The sequence below is a fragment of the Vombatus ursinus genome, unplaced genomic scaffold, assembly GCF_900497805.2.
Source record: "Vombatus ursinus unplaced genomic scaffold, bare-nosed wombat genome assembly UNPS02014961.1, whole genome shotgun sequence".
NCBI classification, from domain to species: Eukaryota; Metazoa; Chordata; class Mammalia; order Diprotodontia; family Vombatidae; genus Vombatus; species Vombatus ursinus.
The window spans coordinates 916810-933103 of NW_020954739.1; the positions used below are offsets into that span (position 1 = coordinate 916810).

Consider the following 16294-nt stretch of genomic DNA (forward strand, 5'->3'; position numbering starts at 1 on the left):
GACTGTAAGTCCACAGCTTTTTCCACTTTGCCAAGCTGTCTCCCTTTGTTGGTAGCTACGTTAACGGGTCATCCATTCAACTTCATAGTCTTTCATGGATATCTCCCCAATCCCATCTCCAGCAAGTGGCTCTCGAGCTTTGGCTGTAGATACCCAATGACATCTTCCCAAGACAATCTAATCCTACTTTTGAATAGCCCTGATTGTTGGGAAGATTTTGCTTCCATCAGGTCACAGGCTGCCTGTCCCTTCCCCACACTGCTCCTTGCTCTGGCCACTAGAGTTGAGGAGAACAAAGGTAGCCCCTCTTTCATTTGGTGGACTTTCCATCAGTACCTAGAGGGTGAAGGTGCTCCCCCCACTCCAATTTCTCCCCTGATGAACCCAGCAGCTCCTCTCCCTTCCAACTTTTTGAAGGGCCACTCAGAAGGAGCTTTATTTCAGTACGATAGCAATAAATGAGTGCTATGTGGAGACAGGCAAAAACAAGGAAGTCATCATTTATTACAAGTCAACTGTGCAGGCACTTTTCTATTTGACAGAAGGGCAGCATCACCAGGCCCTGGCATATTTGGCTGCAGAGGTACCAGGGAGAGAACAGGCAGCTTAGGAAAATACCAGAGCACAGGCCAGGGCCAGACACCTCCACTCTAATGAAAGTACAGGAATGTTTCAGCTTTATTATTAAGGACATGAGGAAAAAGAGCTGAGGCCCTGCCCTGGCCCTTAGCCATTCTGGGTTCATTTCTGAACTGGACAGCATGTGGGAAAGAGGAGAAAAGTGATGGAGGAAAGATGTCCTCTGCTGCTTTCCTCGGGATGACCTGAAGATCATCACCTCTCCTCTTTTTTCCATTTTGTCTGTTGAAAGCAAAATCCCTGTTTTTTTTATTTCCACTCTGTAGTTTGTCCTCATTACAGGTATGACTTTTCTTTCTTATAGTCAATCACAAAAAAAAAATACAAAGGAGACAAGACAAGGCAGCAAAGGCAACATATGAACAACAAGTCATTTAAGTAAAAAGTCCCTTCTCTTCATGGTAACGGGCTCTGGCACACAGAACTTCACTTCCTCGCTCCCATGGCACAGACTGTGTAGCAGTGAGGAGACCATCACAAGCGGCCACGTCATGCCCTCGATCCCAATGTCTTCGGGGCGTGTCAGATGGATGCTTCCCTGGAGAATTTATCTGTAGTCTACCTTGGATGGTCAAATGCTTTCTCACAATGGTCCAAACAGTACTTTTATGTGATCAGGGAAGACACAACTGTAAAAGTTCTTTCCATATTTTCAAGTGAAAATATTTTTGCTTTTGAGTTCTCGGAATGATGTATTCTTCACCAACCTGAAAAGAAGTTTTATAAGTGTGCTGTGGTCAAATTAATGGCCCCAACTCTTCATTAACTTAAATACATATTAAAGGAAAGCTGCACAGCATTAATATAAAAGTATATATATATGTATATATATATATAATATATATAATTTGGTCTTCCATTAAGGCCGTTACATTTTTAAAATTTTGTAAACTGCATACAAATAGTTACCATAAAAACATACAAAAGGGCGGAGCTGGGAAACATTGGCAAAGGGGCCTGTTCTCCCTTTTGGTCCTATTAGATAACCCACAGTGAGCAAATACAAAAGGCAAAGAGGAGCTGACACAGCACCAGGTACAGCTTGCAAATAGCAGGCTCATCTGAAAAGGTAATTTCATGATTTAATACCTATACAGATTTTAATTTAATAAGTGCTCCAAGAGTAGAGAATTGATTATGGAGCCCTACTGCCTAACTCCTGCAGGGACACTTTCCGGAAGACCAAGGCACACTGTGTCCCAGTCGGTTCTGTCTCACTTATGAGCACACAAGCACAAGTGTGTGCTCCCCAACAAAACAACAGGCCAGAAGAGCTTATCATCAGCTGCAGGGAAGTTACGACTCGAATGGTCCACTCTGGGTCCGACTTCAGCCATCAGCCTTGTTCACGTGGGGAACGAAAGGGTAAAGTGGAGGGTCAGAGTGTCTGCGCTTTGCTGCGGCTGCCAGGTTGTAGTCAGTCAAAGGCTCCTGAGCTCGGCCTGGGTCACCTCCTGCGGTGATGTACACAGACTGAATCTGGTCCGTTCGCCGGGCTGGCTGCTCCCTGCGTTTCACCGGGACCTCGGCTTCCTTTAGGGATGAAGTCCGCCTCTGCAGGTGGGTTGACATGCCATACGGGAGCTTGATATTTGATGTTGGCATGATAGGAGTCCTCCGAGGAATTTTAATTCTAACCGTCATTGAAGATGGTCTTTGTCTCAGCTGAGAAGAGACTGGATGAGAGTGTGAGGACGTCAAAGGAACTGAAATGCTGGATGTTCTAGAAGTAGGCAGGTTGTGGCAAGGAAATGCGAATGTAACCATTCCTTTTAAAAGGAAAATAAGGCAAATTATTGTGTCTTTTGGAGAAGGCAGTGAGCCCCTTGAGTGTCATTGCAGAGGTAACCTCAAAATCTGAAAAATCATTATAGAAGGTAAGAAAAGCACACACTACCTTAATACTGACCTTCCGTGTCCACCCGCCCTGCTCTGTCGTCCAGAAGGCTCTCGGTGCTTACTGATGTCTCTGAATCCAGATTTTCCTCATCTGAGCCTCGCTGATCTAATTCGGGTAACCGGTAAGTTATATCTTCCCTGTGTGAAAAAATGATTTAATGTAAATGATATCCTACAAATTAAAAAAAAAGTATCTAAGAACCATGAAAACCATACCCTGTTGGAACTATCAGGGACTTTACTGACCACCGACCAATGGGGGATTCAACCTCCCCCACTTTGTGGATGAGGAGAAAGGAACGGGTTTGCTCAAGGTTGTGGCAAAACAGGGACCAGAACCCACGTCCCTGCAGGCGAGCCCGCTGGTGCTCTTCCTCCTCCTCTACCACACTGTCCCGCCTCTGTTGCCTGACATGGGTAGTGGTTTTTCCTTCAGTTTGTCCTAGATATTTGGGGCTCAGAAGTGGCAGGTGAAGGCAAGAAATAGCACAAAAGGAAAGCAAAACCCAGAACTTGCTTTTCTTCCTTTATTGACTGGATGCGTTCAATCAGAATTTCCTTTTCCCGGTCATCATCTCCTTCGGCTTGCTCCTCCTGCAGGACGCCTAGTCCGTCTACACTGCCATCACTGAGCTTAGACTTGGGGCTTTTGTTCTAGAACAAAGAAGGACATCTAAGTGGTGGTCTCCCTTCAACCAAGAGTTAGTACTGGCTCTAACAGCAGACAGACAAGCAGGAGAAGCTGACAAGTTGTTAATTCATACATGGATGAGACACTGAGAAGACAGATTCTCTGGATGAATAATGGTCAATGGATCTGGATTTACTTGCCTAACTCATTAATAGCATATCTTCTTAGCCATACATTGATTATTTCTAGTGATTGTTGCAGTCTACCAACTCTAAGAGAAAACAAATGCAAATGTCTACAACAAGGCATGCATGCACTTTGAGTAGATTTAATATGTAGTTGAGTTCATGCTAGAAGAATTCCTAAGAAGCCATGAAAACCCAGGTCATGCCGTTGTGCCCAAGAGTCATGCATAAGGAAACCACTAAGTTCTGTACGTACCATCACCCCCTCATAGGGAGAGGAAAACCCCAGTTTTAGAGGCCACAGCTAGAGAGAGACGAAGACTAGGTTGACTATGTCAAACATATATGGTCACTTAAAAAAGCTCAGACAACAATTGCTCCACGGGGGTAGGAGAGGAAGCACATTGGGTCAGAGGAAATGGGTTTGCTTCACTCAGTTGCCCATACCCACCACCCTCTTCCTCCTACCCGAATCTTCATTTTTCACAGCTATATACAAAGGGAGAGGGAAAAAAGTATGTGGGTTTATGTCCTTGAACACGTGAACACGGAGCCAAAGCAACACAAGGAACTGAGCAAAACGCCCAGATCTGCCTGGCTCTTCGCTACCCAGAGAGACAGCTAAGAATCTGCGTGAACAACTAACGGGTATGCCTTGGACTAAATAAGATCAAAGCAAACCAGGGGCAAGGACGTCCCTGGGGAAGCAGGGACTTTGTGGCAGGAGGGCCTCCTGGTTTGTAGTTACAGGACAATGTTCCTTCTCCAGCCTCCGGTCTCAGACCGTTGATGGTGGAGAAGTGTCAGAGGCTACAAATGAGAGGGGGACTACGGGGAGGCTGAAGGGGGAAAGGTAAGAAGGCCAAGGGTGTTTTGTCTCCCAATCTGTACATGCAGATTTACAGGAGTAAATGAATACCCATGTTCATGCTTAATGGGCCCTGCAAACACTAGCTGGATGACACAGCCTTTCCTGTGCAGGGCATGAATAGAAGCTGCGTTCTTCTGCTACGACACAGACACATACCTCCCGGCAAGATGATAAGAGATGGCAGGGTGGTGGTGGACTTTCCTCTATCCTGAACTTCAACTTGCCAGTGGAAACCTGGTCAGTCTGGCCTGGGAGGTTATCATTTTATGCTCTGACTGAACGAATCTTCTGCATTTCACTAAGTCCCAAACATCAAGGTGGTTATCTTTTCTTGTGTCTCAACCAGCCTGACTACGAGTCATAATTTCCCTAGCCTCCTTACCCATTTCCCCTAATCATAGTCTTATTTGCAGCTTCTGGGTCTTCTCAAACCCATGGCAGCAGTCTAAGGCCCGAAGTGAGAGAAGGGCCATGGGACAGAGCCGGTTAGAGACAAAGAAGGGGAACCTCTGCTGCCCGCTGTTGCCACGATGGAGTCCTTACTTCTGTTCAAGGTTCTGGAAGACTCTCAAACGCTCTAGACCAAACTTGCACTCCATCCCTGCCCACCCCAGCCCCAGAAACTCAACACTAGCCACTTTCAATCACTGGAGGCTTACTGTATTTTGCCGGAGAAGTGACAATCTTCGAAAAGCAATGGTCTCTGCTGCTTCCAACTGGTTAATTTCTTCCATTTTTATCTTGTACTTTCTCATTTGCTCCTTGATTAACATCTCTACACACCTGTGGGTAAAGACAAACCTTGTCACATCTAGGTCCTAAAGAGTGGGTGAAAGGAGGCTTGGGTGGTGGGCAGAGTGACCTTGGCGGGCTGCAAGAGTTAACAGAGATCCAGGGAGGGCAGAAGCATTTACTCACAGACTCAAGGTGGGGTGCATGCCAGTCACTTCAAACTACTGTCAAACAAGAAACCCAGTGTTTATTATCAGTGATGAACATTTATAGGGCACAATAAGGTTTGCAAAATGCTTAACATACGTGATCTCATGTGATCCTCCTAACAAGCCTGTGGGGTGGGTGCACTTGTATTACTTCCACTTTTACCAACAAAGACATATGAAGCTCAGACTTGTTAAGTGACATCCCTAATGTTACACAGATAGTAAATACAGGATTTGGACCCAAGTCTCTGGTTAGTCTGCTATTTCCACTCTATCACATTGGGGAAAGCTGGGGAAGGTAGAGACCACTCCAAGGAATCAGCATGTAATGGGGAATAGGTGTATGTAAGGTGATCCTGTCAATGGAGTTTGATGCAGATGTGAGAGTAGGTCCAGTGTCAAGTAGCAGTACAAGATGAGGGACATTAGGCAGAAGGGAAAGAGGAAACAATGAGGAGCTTTATTCACAGGGATGGTTTTTGCCCCTGCCTTGGGTGCTGGCTAACCTGTGGTGGTCTGAGACAGCACTTGAACTCAGGTCCTCCTGACTTCAGGGCCAGTGCTCTATCCACTGCGCCACCTAGCTGGCCTACCCATGCTATTTTAAAGAGAGATGCTCCCAACTGACAGGGATAAATGACCTGCTGCTCTCTTTCTCAGCTGGCAGTGCTGTCTCTAAGGGCAATGCCAGGGACTTAAGAAATTGCTGCTGACTAACATCAGCAGCCTACACAGCTGGCTTACAAGAGAATGCTTCACTTAAAGGTGAGAGCTCTGTGGCCTGATCATGAAAGAACACAGAAGAGGTAATCTGTCTAGGTAAACAGAAGAATGTGGCCAAGATAAAGGGATTATTGTAGAGTTCAAAACCAAAAAATAACCCAAAGAAGGTGTCCTAGGCTCGTCTGAATACTCCTCTGGGACAGCTGTCTGTGCCTGACGGTATTCAGACGGCAGAGCCCACCAGCACCTCCAGAGGGCCTTCTGAGCCCCCTCGAGATCGATGAAGTTCTTCCAACTCTCCTTCCAGTCCCTCCTGCTTTGCCTTTGGTGCCTGTCTAGAGCAGTGAGTTCCAAATGTTTATTAGGTATTGTGGAAAGAAGCATGTCCTTCGATCTGTAGCTTTGAGGAGACAGAATATCAGGGACCCCCTTCATGGCCTCTTTCTTGAAAACAGAATGCCCCATTTCTCCTCCTTTCATGTTTTGCCCTCTGGTAATGAGGATGGCACTTTAATAGAGACAGTAACACAAACATTTTCATCCATATTTGAATTTTTTGTTCCAGGCTTGTCAGAAAAGTAATTAAATATTCAGATGATGTGAGAGGTGAAATGCTTCTGCTCCTGCCATGGAGGAAACACACCCCTGCTGGGAGGAGAGAATGAATCCCACCACAGAGCTCAGTGGCCGCTGGGAGAGTCTCTGAGAAAGGTGCTCATAGTTATAGCAACCATCATACATATTAATCAGATTTTTTATGTGACACATGTCCGAGTCATGATAAGCGCCTAAGACTCACGTGGTTGTTTTCAAGACATCCTTCATGCTGGTGAGGGGATCGGAATGATCAGGACAGCGCAGCAAGCACGGGGCAAAGACGATTGCCAGAGCACTGGGCGACATCCTGTTCACTTCCTCGATTAGGGCCACTCTGCCAAGGAAAATGTTGAAGCGATTATTGACAGGGTCCATCCTCTTCAGTCGGGGACTTCCACGGTGGGCTGGTGTAGGGGCCTTTTCCACCAAAGCCTCTGCAGGCCCACTGTACTGGGCAGGGAGTCTTTGAGAGCTACAGTGGCCACCCCGCTGGTGAGCCAGGTGAGCAAATGAAGTCCGCGGGCAAGAGCCCTGTCACATGCTCCCTCCCCAGCTCTGCAAAGGCTTTACAAAAATGGATCTACCATCTAACGATCTGCTTAGTTAAGTTCAGAAAGCTGCCCGTCAACTACAGGGTTTATGTTGTAAATAAAACATTCATGAGGAATTCATACATGTGGTTCTAAGCAGGTCCTCAAACTTTTCAGAGGAACGTTTGGAAACAGATTTAGAATTCCATGTTCTACATGGGAAACACACAAGTTTGATGCTCCAGTTAAATAAGGATCACCTTTATTCCAACCTCAGCTGAGATCATTTGAATGGCTGCCCTTCATGCCTCTCTCCACTACCCTGGCCAGTTCCTTTCATCTTTTTTTCCTCAGCTTCTTTCACATCCTCTCTCTACTGGTTCTTGCCCCTACAGGGTTTTTGGATTGTCTTCTGCCCTCCTGGTGCACCATGAAAACGTGGGTGCTGCTGCTCTGTGGGGCTCTCTGCGCTTAGGCTGGCTTGTCTCAGCCCAGCAGAGTGGGCTGCTCTGGACTCTGCCAGTGGCAGAGTTTGGGTGCCCTCCTCCTCCTCTCTAACGTTCTGCTGCAAACATGCAATGCCTGCTAAAGACTTCCTGGTCAGGGCATTCTTGAAGGGGGGCCCAGCTCTCTAGTGAAACATTAAAGCTGCTCCCAGTTTTGAACTTTCCATGGAAAGGGAATGGCGTTCATGGGAGGCTAAGCTAGCTCCCACATAAAATCAAGGAAGAGTAACTTACTTGACAAGATGAAAGATGAGCCGCTCCAGGGTGTTGTGATTGGCCTGGGGAAGATGCTCTAGGACAGCATAGATAGCGGCGAGCTGTTCTTGCTTCTCTGGTAACTCTGCAGAGATGGAGGAAGAGAAAGCATCACCCTGAGTCCATCGAGTCCTGCACCTCCCACAATCCCCTGTGAACTGTCCTCCTCCCCAGGCAGTCTCTCAGTCTCAGACCCAGAGAAGCCAGCGGGCACAAACATGTCAGGAATGTGGCTCCCAGAGGACACTCACCAACAGCTCGGAGAAAGTCATTGTACTGAGCAAATGTCATAAGAGGTTCTGGCAGCTCTCTCAACCACAGCTTCAAAACACCAGTGATGGCATGAATGGGGTAATTCTCCAGTTTCACAGAATTAGGATCTGAAGGGGAAAAAATGACTCTATAAGCCAAACATTTAACTTTGGGAAAGAACAAGGAGTCAGTCTGCAGAGTGACAGGGAGGCAGAGCTTCCTCTAACACCTCATCTTTAGCAGCTAAAGCAACTCATTTAATAAGGTGTTCGAGGGGGAAATACGCCTATTTCTGGATTGGCCAGGAATAACTCAACAGTGATTCAATGTCCCTGGGCAGAAGCCAGATCTGCTGGACATGCTGGTCAGGATTCATCAGCTCTCGTACCTGCTTGCAGGGATTGTTTGAGCTCTCGCATTCGATTGGCTGCCCCCGACTTTCGGTAGATCCCTTCAGTGTATAAGCCGTGCATCTCCACGTGCTCCAGTAACTTCTCCAGAACCACGGGCACTGAAATCTTGTCGCTGGTCAGGTTGCTCACACACACCCCAAAGTGCCTCGTCTCCGCTCCGGGCTCACTCTGCGATGGAAGCGGGAAGATCAGCTCTCAAAAAGAACACGTGTAGTACGTGCACTGGACTCCAGACACCGCGCACATACTCCGCCGCTGTTAAAAAGCACGACGGCTCCTTCCTAGCCCTGCTCCAGCCCCCGCAGGCCCCCCCCCACTCTCTGCTGTCACCACCACACCTGCACTCTGCACCATCATCTCAGGGCCTTCAAGAACCAATCCTAATGTTTGCATTGACCTGGGCACCTTATTTAAGTTTCCCACTTTACACGGTAGCCCCAGCTTTCATCCTTCAATAGGCTCCTCACCTCCAAGCCACCTCAGCCAATCCCTGGGTCTTGAGACCCTCAGAACTTAGGAACCTCCCCCTCTCAAGAGAACCACCTAACTTCCCATCTCTTTCATTCTCTTACTTACTGGGCTTAATTTTGGTGCTCATGGTGAATGACACTTTCTCTTCTCTCACTTCATTTAATTGGCAGGTAGGTGGCATACTACAGAGTGCTAGGAGATTTGGGTTTGAATCCTGCCTCAGACATTTACTAGGTGGGTGACCCTAGGCTTAATCTTTTTTTTTTCAGCCTCAGTTCTCTCATCTGTAAAATGGGGACTGTAACAGCATCTACCTCATGTGGTAGTTGTGAGAATCAAATTAGATTACACATGTAAAAGGCTTTGTAAATTTTAAAGCACCATATGAATGTTTGATATTATTGTTATTAATCAAACCGCCTTCTTCTGGCCCTATGTTCTTCTAAATTTAGCCAAGCCTACACAGGATGGACAGTCCACTTCAGAACTGTCCTTAATAGCTCCCATGTCTAGCCCAAGGTTACTTCTGCCACCTGCTTTCTCCACTCCTGCTCTTAAGCTGGGAAAGGAGTGAAAAGGAACCCACATTCACCTAATCACGTGGGTCCTCACCTCTCCCAGGCAAACCTCTTACTCTTCATTTGTGGATTCTCCACAGCAGGTCTTTTGACCTTTCCATCCAACTCTCCTCCTTTTCACTCCAAACTGCTAGAAAAGGCTTTCTACATCACTGTCTTCTCACTCCATTCTCAACTCTCTACAATATCTGGCTCCAACCTCAGCACCCAACTTAGCTGCTCTCTCCAAAGCGGCCACTGATCTCTCATGACCCTTTTCTAGTTCTCACCACTCTTGACCTCTCTGCAGTCTCTGACTCTATTGACCATCCTCTCTGGGTTTTTGTGACATTGCTTTCTCTGGATTCTTCCAGCTACCTGACTTCTCTTCCTCAGCCTAATTTGCTGGAACATCATTCATATCACATTCCCTAACTGTGAACACACTCCAAGGCTCTGTCCTGGGCCCTCTTCTCTGCCCACAACCTCAGCTGGCCACCTTGTCTGTTCTGATGGCTTATGGGTGTGTAACAGCAGTCACTAATGCAGAGTCATTCTGAGGTGACCCCATGTTTTAACCTTGCTTGACTCTGGCTTTGTGCAGCCAGCCTGTAGGAGAGGTCAGTCTGCAGGAGCACTAAGCTATCTTCTTAGCACTAATCCCATCTCCTCATAATGAGTACCCCTGTTGCACATGCTCATTTATCCCATCTTTCATAAGAAACTAAAACCAATCAAAATACTTAGGGAGGAGCTGAGGTGGTACTAACCCCATCTTGCTGAAATGTGATTCACCATTGTCTTTCCCTTATATGGGAGTGGTTTACTCCTGATTTACTCCTGTCCATAAAAAGCAGCTTCAAATGGTGGCTGGCCCACTCAATGCTTATTGTATTGGTGTGCCCAATAAAATTCTTTTAACTTTCCAAGTTTGCCTCACTGATCAGGGCAAAAGCTAGAACAAAGATTACTTTTAATACTGGTACCTTTATCCTGAGAGCCCGAGTCTCTCTCCTGAGCTCTACTTCTGCCTATTGGGCATTTTGAACAGGACATCCTGTTCCTATGTAAAGGGATCTCAACCTCAGCCAGCCCCTAACAGAACTCATTATCCTTCCTCTAATACTCACCTGTCTCCCAAACTTTCCTATTCTTGTTGGGGAACACCATCCTTTCAGTGCCCCGGGGCTGCAGCCTTGGCATTTATCCTCAATCCCTCACATATCTAACCAGGTGCCAAATACTATCATTTGAATTTCTGAAGCATCTCTTTCTCCACTCTCCTGCCTCCTCTCCACTCCACTCCCACAGCCACCAGGCTGGTGGAGGCCTTTGTCCCCTCTCACTTGGACGACTGCAGGAGTCTCCTAACTTTTCTCCCTGCCTTTCCTCACTCCAACCCATCCTCCACTGCTGCCAACAGGATTTTCCAAAGCAAACACCAGACCTAACTCAGTAAATACTAACAGCTTCTATTACCTCAAGGATCAAACCTAAATTCTCTTGTTTGGCCAGACTTGCCCCACGGTACATTTCCAGACTTCTTATTCATGACATCCCTTCCAGTCCCAGCAGCCTTCTCTCTGCTCCTCTCTGGCCTGGCTCTGTCTGTGCAGAGGCCAAGCAGCACATCTGGAAGGCGCTCCCTCCTCTCAGGACCCCTTTCGAGGCTCAGCTTGAACACCATCTTCTACACTAAGCCTTGCTTTACTTCCCCCACTACAAGCCTCCCAATTACCTGGTATTTATTTTATATATATTTATATACGCATGTCTCTCCTGATAAAACAGAAGCTTGTTGAGGGCAGGACATGGGAGTTTTGTCTTGGGAGACTCCCAGTGGCTAGCACAGCGCTTGGCACATAACGGATTCTTAATGAGTGCTTGATTAGTAAGGTGATCCAGGGTGGCTTCTTCCATCTGCTCTAGTTCACGGCAGCTCTGTATCTCTTTTCCTACCTATCTCAGAGGAAAGAGGTTTCGCTAACTCCTCACTTCTCCCTCTATGCTTTTGTTGCTATTGCCCCTCAACTCTTCGGGGACTTTTGTCTGTCAGTTACCTTTCCTTCTCCAATGTCTACAAACACACTAAGGTTTTTCCTAATGTAAAAAGAAAATTCCTTCCCCTGAATTTCCCAATCTACAGTTACCATATCATTTCTCTTTCTCTTCACCCCCACACTTTTAAAATGAACAACCTGCACTTATCTTCTCACCATTTAGCCCGTGCCTCTGTACATGTACCATGTACCGGAACCACAGCCTCACAAAAAAAAGAGCTGGAAGGGACTGAAGGGACTGTTTGATCTGACCTCCTCATTCTGCGGAGGAGAAATCAGTGACCTAGAGAGGTTAAGTAACTTGCCCAAGGTCATCAATGATTTTTAAATCACCAAATCCAATAGATTTTTCTGTCTCCATTATTCTTGACTTTCCCCTGCTTAAAGAATGAGGTTCAAGCCAAAGCCCAGTCCCTCCACCTCGGAATTCACTGAGAAAACAGAAACCACTCCCTGCTGAGTCCCTCTTTTCTCCTCTGTCTCAAAGTCCTGACACCGCTCCTTGTTCTTTCCTCCTTCACTCCAGTCCCTTATGCTAGTTGATGAAGTCCAGTATGGCCCTTATCTATCAGAAGGCTCACTCATGCCTAGCGCGCTACTGCAATAATCAGTGCCCCAACTTGACCCCAGGTGATTTGGGGGGGGGGTACAGGCTTTACATTCTCCTGTGATCAACAGGCAGACATCTGACTATGTCAACTTCCCATAGAGGTCAAGCGACAGCCATGGTGTGGTAACTATTCCACTCACTGAGCTTATGGGTGCAGATCGTCACCTTGTAGTGTGTCAGGCTGCTGGCCAGCAGCGCTAAATATTCAAGTACTCAGTAGCTACTATAGCAAAGTTGAAGCTCAGATTAATTGGTTTAATAGCCCATGGAGCCCATGGGGAATACTGCCAATCTTCCCTAGGAGAGGGGAAGCCAGCCATTAAAAATCCTATGTTTTCCTGGTCACCCTAGCAGAATGTCCTGTAGGAGGGCCCCATGCTCTCCTGGGCACGGCTCCCCAGACCTTGCTGAGTGTGTTTTTGAGGCTTGGTGGGTTGCTTACAGATGGAATTGTCCTCTTACTGGGGCTTCTAGAGGTTCTACACCCCAAAAGAGGGAAAACCTGACAGAGAGCAGAGGGCTTCTTATTGTCTAACCCCCAGATCCAGGGATTCTGGTTGCTTCATGCCCCAAGAACAGGATATGCCTGACCCTGAAGGCTGTGTGGGTCTCTCTGGCATGCTAGGCCTAACCAGCGTCCCATGGCCAAAGAGTCACTGAGTCATTGTGCCAACTACCTTTACTGAGTCCCCTTCCTCCTCTTTCAATGATCTCTCCAACCTTATCAACAAGATCTCTGCTTCATTTGGAAGGATGGGGCAGGTTCTTGCCTGAATACGGCTTACCTGCTCCCTACTTCCCCACCTGAACGTGTTTTTCTTCTACTCTCTTCGAGGCTCCACTCCAGTGTCACCTCAGCCTTCAGTCTTTAAGCCTTGGAGCTCCCAGAGCACTCCCTGGGGAAACACTAGACTGTGAATCTACAGAGCCCTAAGACCACATCCCAGTCATGACCCTCGCCAGCTGGGTGACCTAGGACAAGTCACTGCATCTGAGCACAGTACCTCGTGGGACTGAGGCTAACGCCTAAAACCAAATTATGTCATAACCAAGCAGAAGATGGTTATGACATAATGTGTGTTTATAAACCTTCAAGTGACATAGGAATGGGTGCTAGTATTTATATTTGCCATTTGGACCTTAGCACATTCTGCCCAGGATTATCGTCTTTTGGGGGAAGATTCCCTCCTTTCACAACTCCAAGAAAGCCAGAAACCTAGTTTTATACTTTGTATCTCAGGTTGTGCCCTACATACAGAAAGCACTCAGTAGTTAGCAAAGATGATGGTAATACTTGGTGGTGAGAGCAACAGACTTGGAGACAGAAGATGAACTCCAATTCCACCTACATTCTAAAGCAAGTCAAAACCTTTGCCCCAAGTCTCGGTTTCCTCATCTGTATAAATGGAGATAATTCTCACAGTACACAGCTAGATGGCACAGTGGATAGAGCACTGGACCTGGAATCAGAAAGACCTGGGTTCAAATCCAGCTTCAGACATTTACCAGCTGTGTGACCCTTGGCAAGTTATCAATGTCTCTCAGTCTCATCTATAAAATAGGGATGATAACAGCATCTGCTTTGGATGTTGAGAGGATCCAATGAGATATTATTTTTGAAGTACTTTAGCACTATATAAATGTTATTATTATTATTATTATTATTATTATTATTACATATTTTATGGGGTTGTTGTAAAGTTCAAATGAGAAGATGGCCATAAAGGTTATGGCAATGAGAATGGCTTTTTGGACATGGCCTAAGGCCTGTAGTCTCTACAGAGCTGCTGGGGAAGAGTTCTTTATCCACCCATCTACTCATCACTCCAGTGCTAATAACACTTACCTTCCTTCCAAAAGAGGAACAACAAGTCTGAATTTTGTGCACACATTTCTTGTGGCAGGTCATCTTGCAAACTAGAAAAAACAGGGAGTAAGAGTTAAGAGTGGTTACATCCGTTCAGACTTTGGCTCTTCTAATGATCTTTTAAAACTATTACTAGCTGATTTATACAATCAGAATCGTGTGTGTGTGTGTGTGTGTGTGTGTATGTGTAGAAAGGGAACAGGGTTCAGGGCCAGAATTGCATTCCCAAACCTTAGAATTTAGCAAGTAGTGGGTTCAAGTCTCAACTTTGCTGATGACTCATTATATATGGTTTTGGTCACATGACCTCACATATGAGTCTATCTTGTCATCTGGAAAGTGATGGTGTAGTCTGCATGATTTCTATCATATCTTCAAGAGCTAATAAATAGTTGATGATTCTGATGACTCACAAAATAAGCAAAAAGGTGGTTTCTTTCCTGCCAAACAGCAAAGAGAAAGAATGCTTTACTGGTTTTAGAATTATTAATATTATTCCAGTGTTTCAAAAAGCAATCCTCTTCCTAACCAGAAGTCAATGTGCCACACACAAGTGCCCTCCACCTCCATGGGGAAGCATGGTGCAGTACACACCAAGTTCAGGGATTTGGGGTAATTCAGGATGATACGCTGCTACTGTGTCATCCAACAAAGGCAGTGGTTGTTTTCAAGATGTGGTCTTTATTTCTTCTCCTGTTTGTAATTTTTTACCAATGCCTTTTATTTTTACATCATCTTCATTTCCAAATACAGTCACCTCCCCCCAACCCAAGGCAGCCCTTCATTGTAAAAAATACAAAAAAGGAGAAAAAGGTATTTCAGCAAAACTAACCAACATATGAACTGAGTCTCATACATGTAATGTTCCACAACCATAATGTTCCTCCCACTTCTGCAAAGAATGGAGAAAGGTATGTTCTCTGATCTCTTTGGGACCAAGTCTGCTCATTGGAATTACAGAGTTCAGTTTTTATTTCTTTCTTTTCCATTGACATGACTATCAATGGAAATGTCCATTGTGCATGTTGTTTTTTTCTTAGTATTGCCTACTTTACTGCATCCCAAGTATTTTCATGCTTCTCTTGACTCTTCATATCCACTACTTTTTACAATGCAGACATATTCCATTGCGTTCATTTACCAAAATTTGTCACACTATCCCCTAATCAATGGGCATCTACTTGGTTTCCCAGTTTTTTCTTACCACAAAAAGCTGCTATGAATATTCTGGCATATATAGGACCTTCAGGGGTATGTGGTTCTGCCTTTGACCTCCCTGAGGTACATCAATAGCTCTGTGGATCTTTAGACTTTTTGGTCATAATTCTAAATTGCTTTTCTAAAATGGTCAGACCAATTCACAGCTTCATTAACAGTGTATTTATTATTAGTGTTCTTGTCTTTCCATCATTTGTCATCTTTGCCAGTTTGCTGCTGTGATGTAAAACTTTTAGAGTTGTTTTGATTTCATTTATCTTATTATTATTAATTCTTTGGAGAGATCTATTTACTAAGTCAGTGTTAGTGAAAATAATTCTTCATACTTATGAAATCATATGAAATATTTAGATGGGAGGCAGGATGATATAGCAAAACAACTCTGGAAATCTTGAGCTCTCAACCATCACTAATTAGTGTATGATCTGGGCAAATCACTCAATCTCTCTGTTACTCAAATTCCTATATAGAAACTTTGGAAAGCATTAAACACTTTACAAAGACAAGCTCTCTTTCCAATCTAATCTCATGCTGCTCCCTCTCATGTATTATTCTGGGCTCCAGCCAAACTGGATTACTCATGGTCTCTCACACACATTTTGCATTTTCCCAGCTCCATAAATTTGCTGAGGGAAGTGCTCTCCTCCTCTCTCTACCTCTTTTCATCCTACCTATTTTCAAGGACCACTTCCTACATAAAGCTCTCTCTCAGTTCCCCAGTCAACAGTGATAGATTTTCATGATCCTCACATGAGCCTCTATGGACTTATTCTAATCTACATCATATTTATTTGGGTATATGTCTTATCTCCCTTACTAGACTGAGCTCCTTGAGGGCAGAAGCTGTGGTTTATCTTTGTATCTCCCTTAGTGTCTGGCACAGCACTCTGTAGGTAGGAGGCCCAAGGCACTCATCAAGGAAAACAAGCAAATAAACATTTGCTGAATAAATAGATCAGTATGATTTAACCAGCAAGGATAAAAACACCAAGAGAAAACCCACAGCAGTCTGGGCAGTAGTAAATCTGCCCAATTACCAACATTGTTTGCAGAGTTCACCTAAAGGTCT

At 45.5% G+C, this 16294-nt stretch overlaps 1 protein-coding gene across 5 annotated transcripts in view; it reads right to left on the bottom strand.

The window, feature by feature from the left end:
- Nucleotides 1-475: 475 nt before the first annotated feature.
- Nucleotides 476-16294, bottom strand: part of MYO9B (myosin IXB) — a 135805-nt gene continuing 119986 nt past the window's right edge. For 2 of the 5 annotated variants that reach the window (XM_027845434.1, XM_027845431.1), the window contains exons 32-41: nucleotides 13987-14057; nucleotides 8418-8610; nucleotides 8029-8157; nucleotides 7757-7862; nucleotides 6689-6820; nucleotides 4885-5008; nucleotides 3611-3658; nucleotides 3056-3192; nucleotides 2549-2676; nucleotides 476-2408 (exon numbers count right to left, since the gene is read on the bottom strand). In XM_027845434.1, the coding sequence (XP_027701235.1) occupies nucleotides 1969-2408; nucleotides 2549-2676; nucleotides 3056-3192; nucleotides 3611-3658; nucleotides 4885-5008; nucleotides 6689-6820; nucleotides 7757-7862; nucleotides 8029-8157; nucleotides 8418-8610; nucleotides 13987-14057 (1508 nt within the window). In that variant the 3' untranslated portion in view covers nucleotides 476-1968. Of the gene's footprint in view, nucleotides 2409-2536; nucleotides 2677-3055; nucleotides 3193-3610; nucleotides 3659-4884; nucleotides 5009-6688; nucleotides 6821-7756; nucleotides 7863-8028; nucleotides 8158-8417; nucleotides 8611-13986; nucleotides 14058-16294 lie in introns of all 5 variants that reach the window. The other 3 variants (XM_027845433.1, XM_027845435.1, XM_027845432.1) reach the window with 3 other exon arrangements.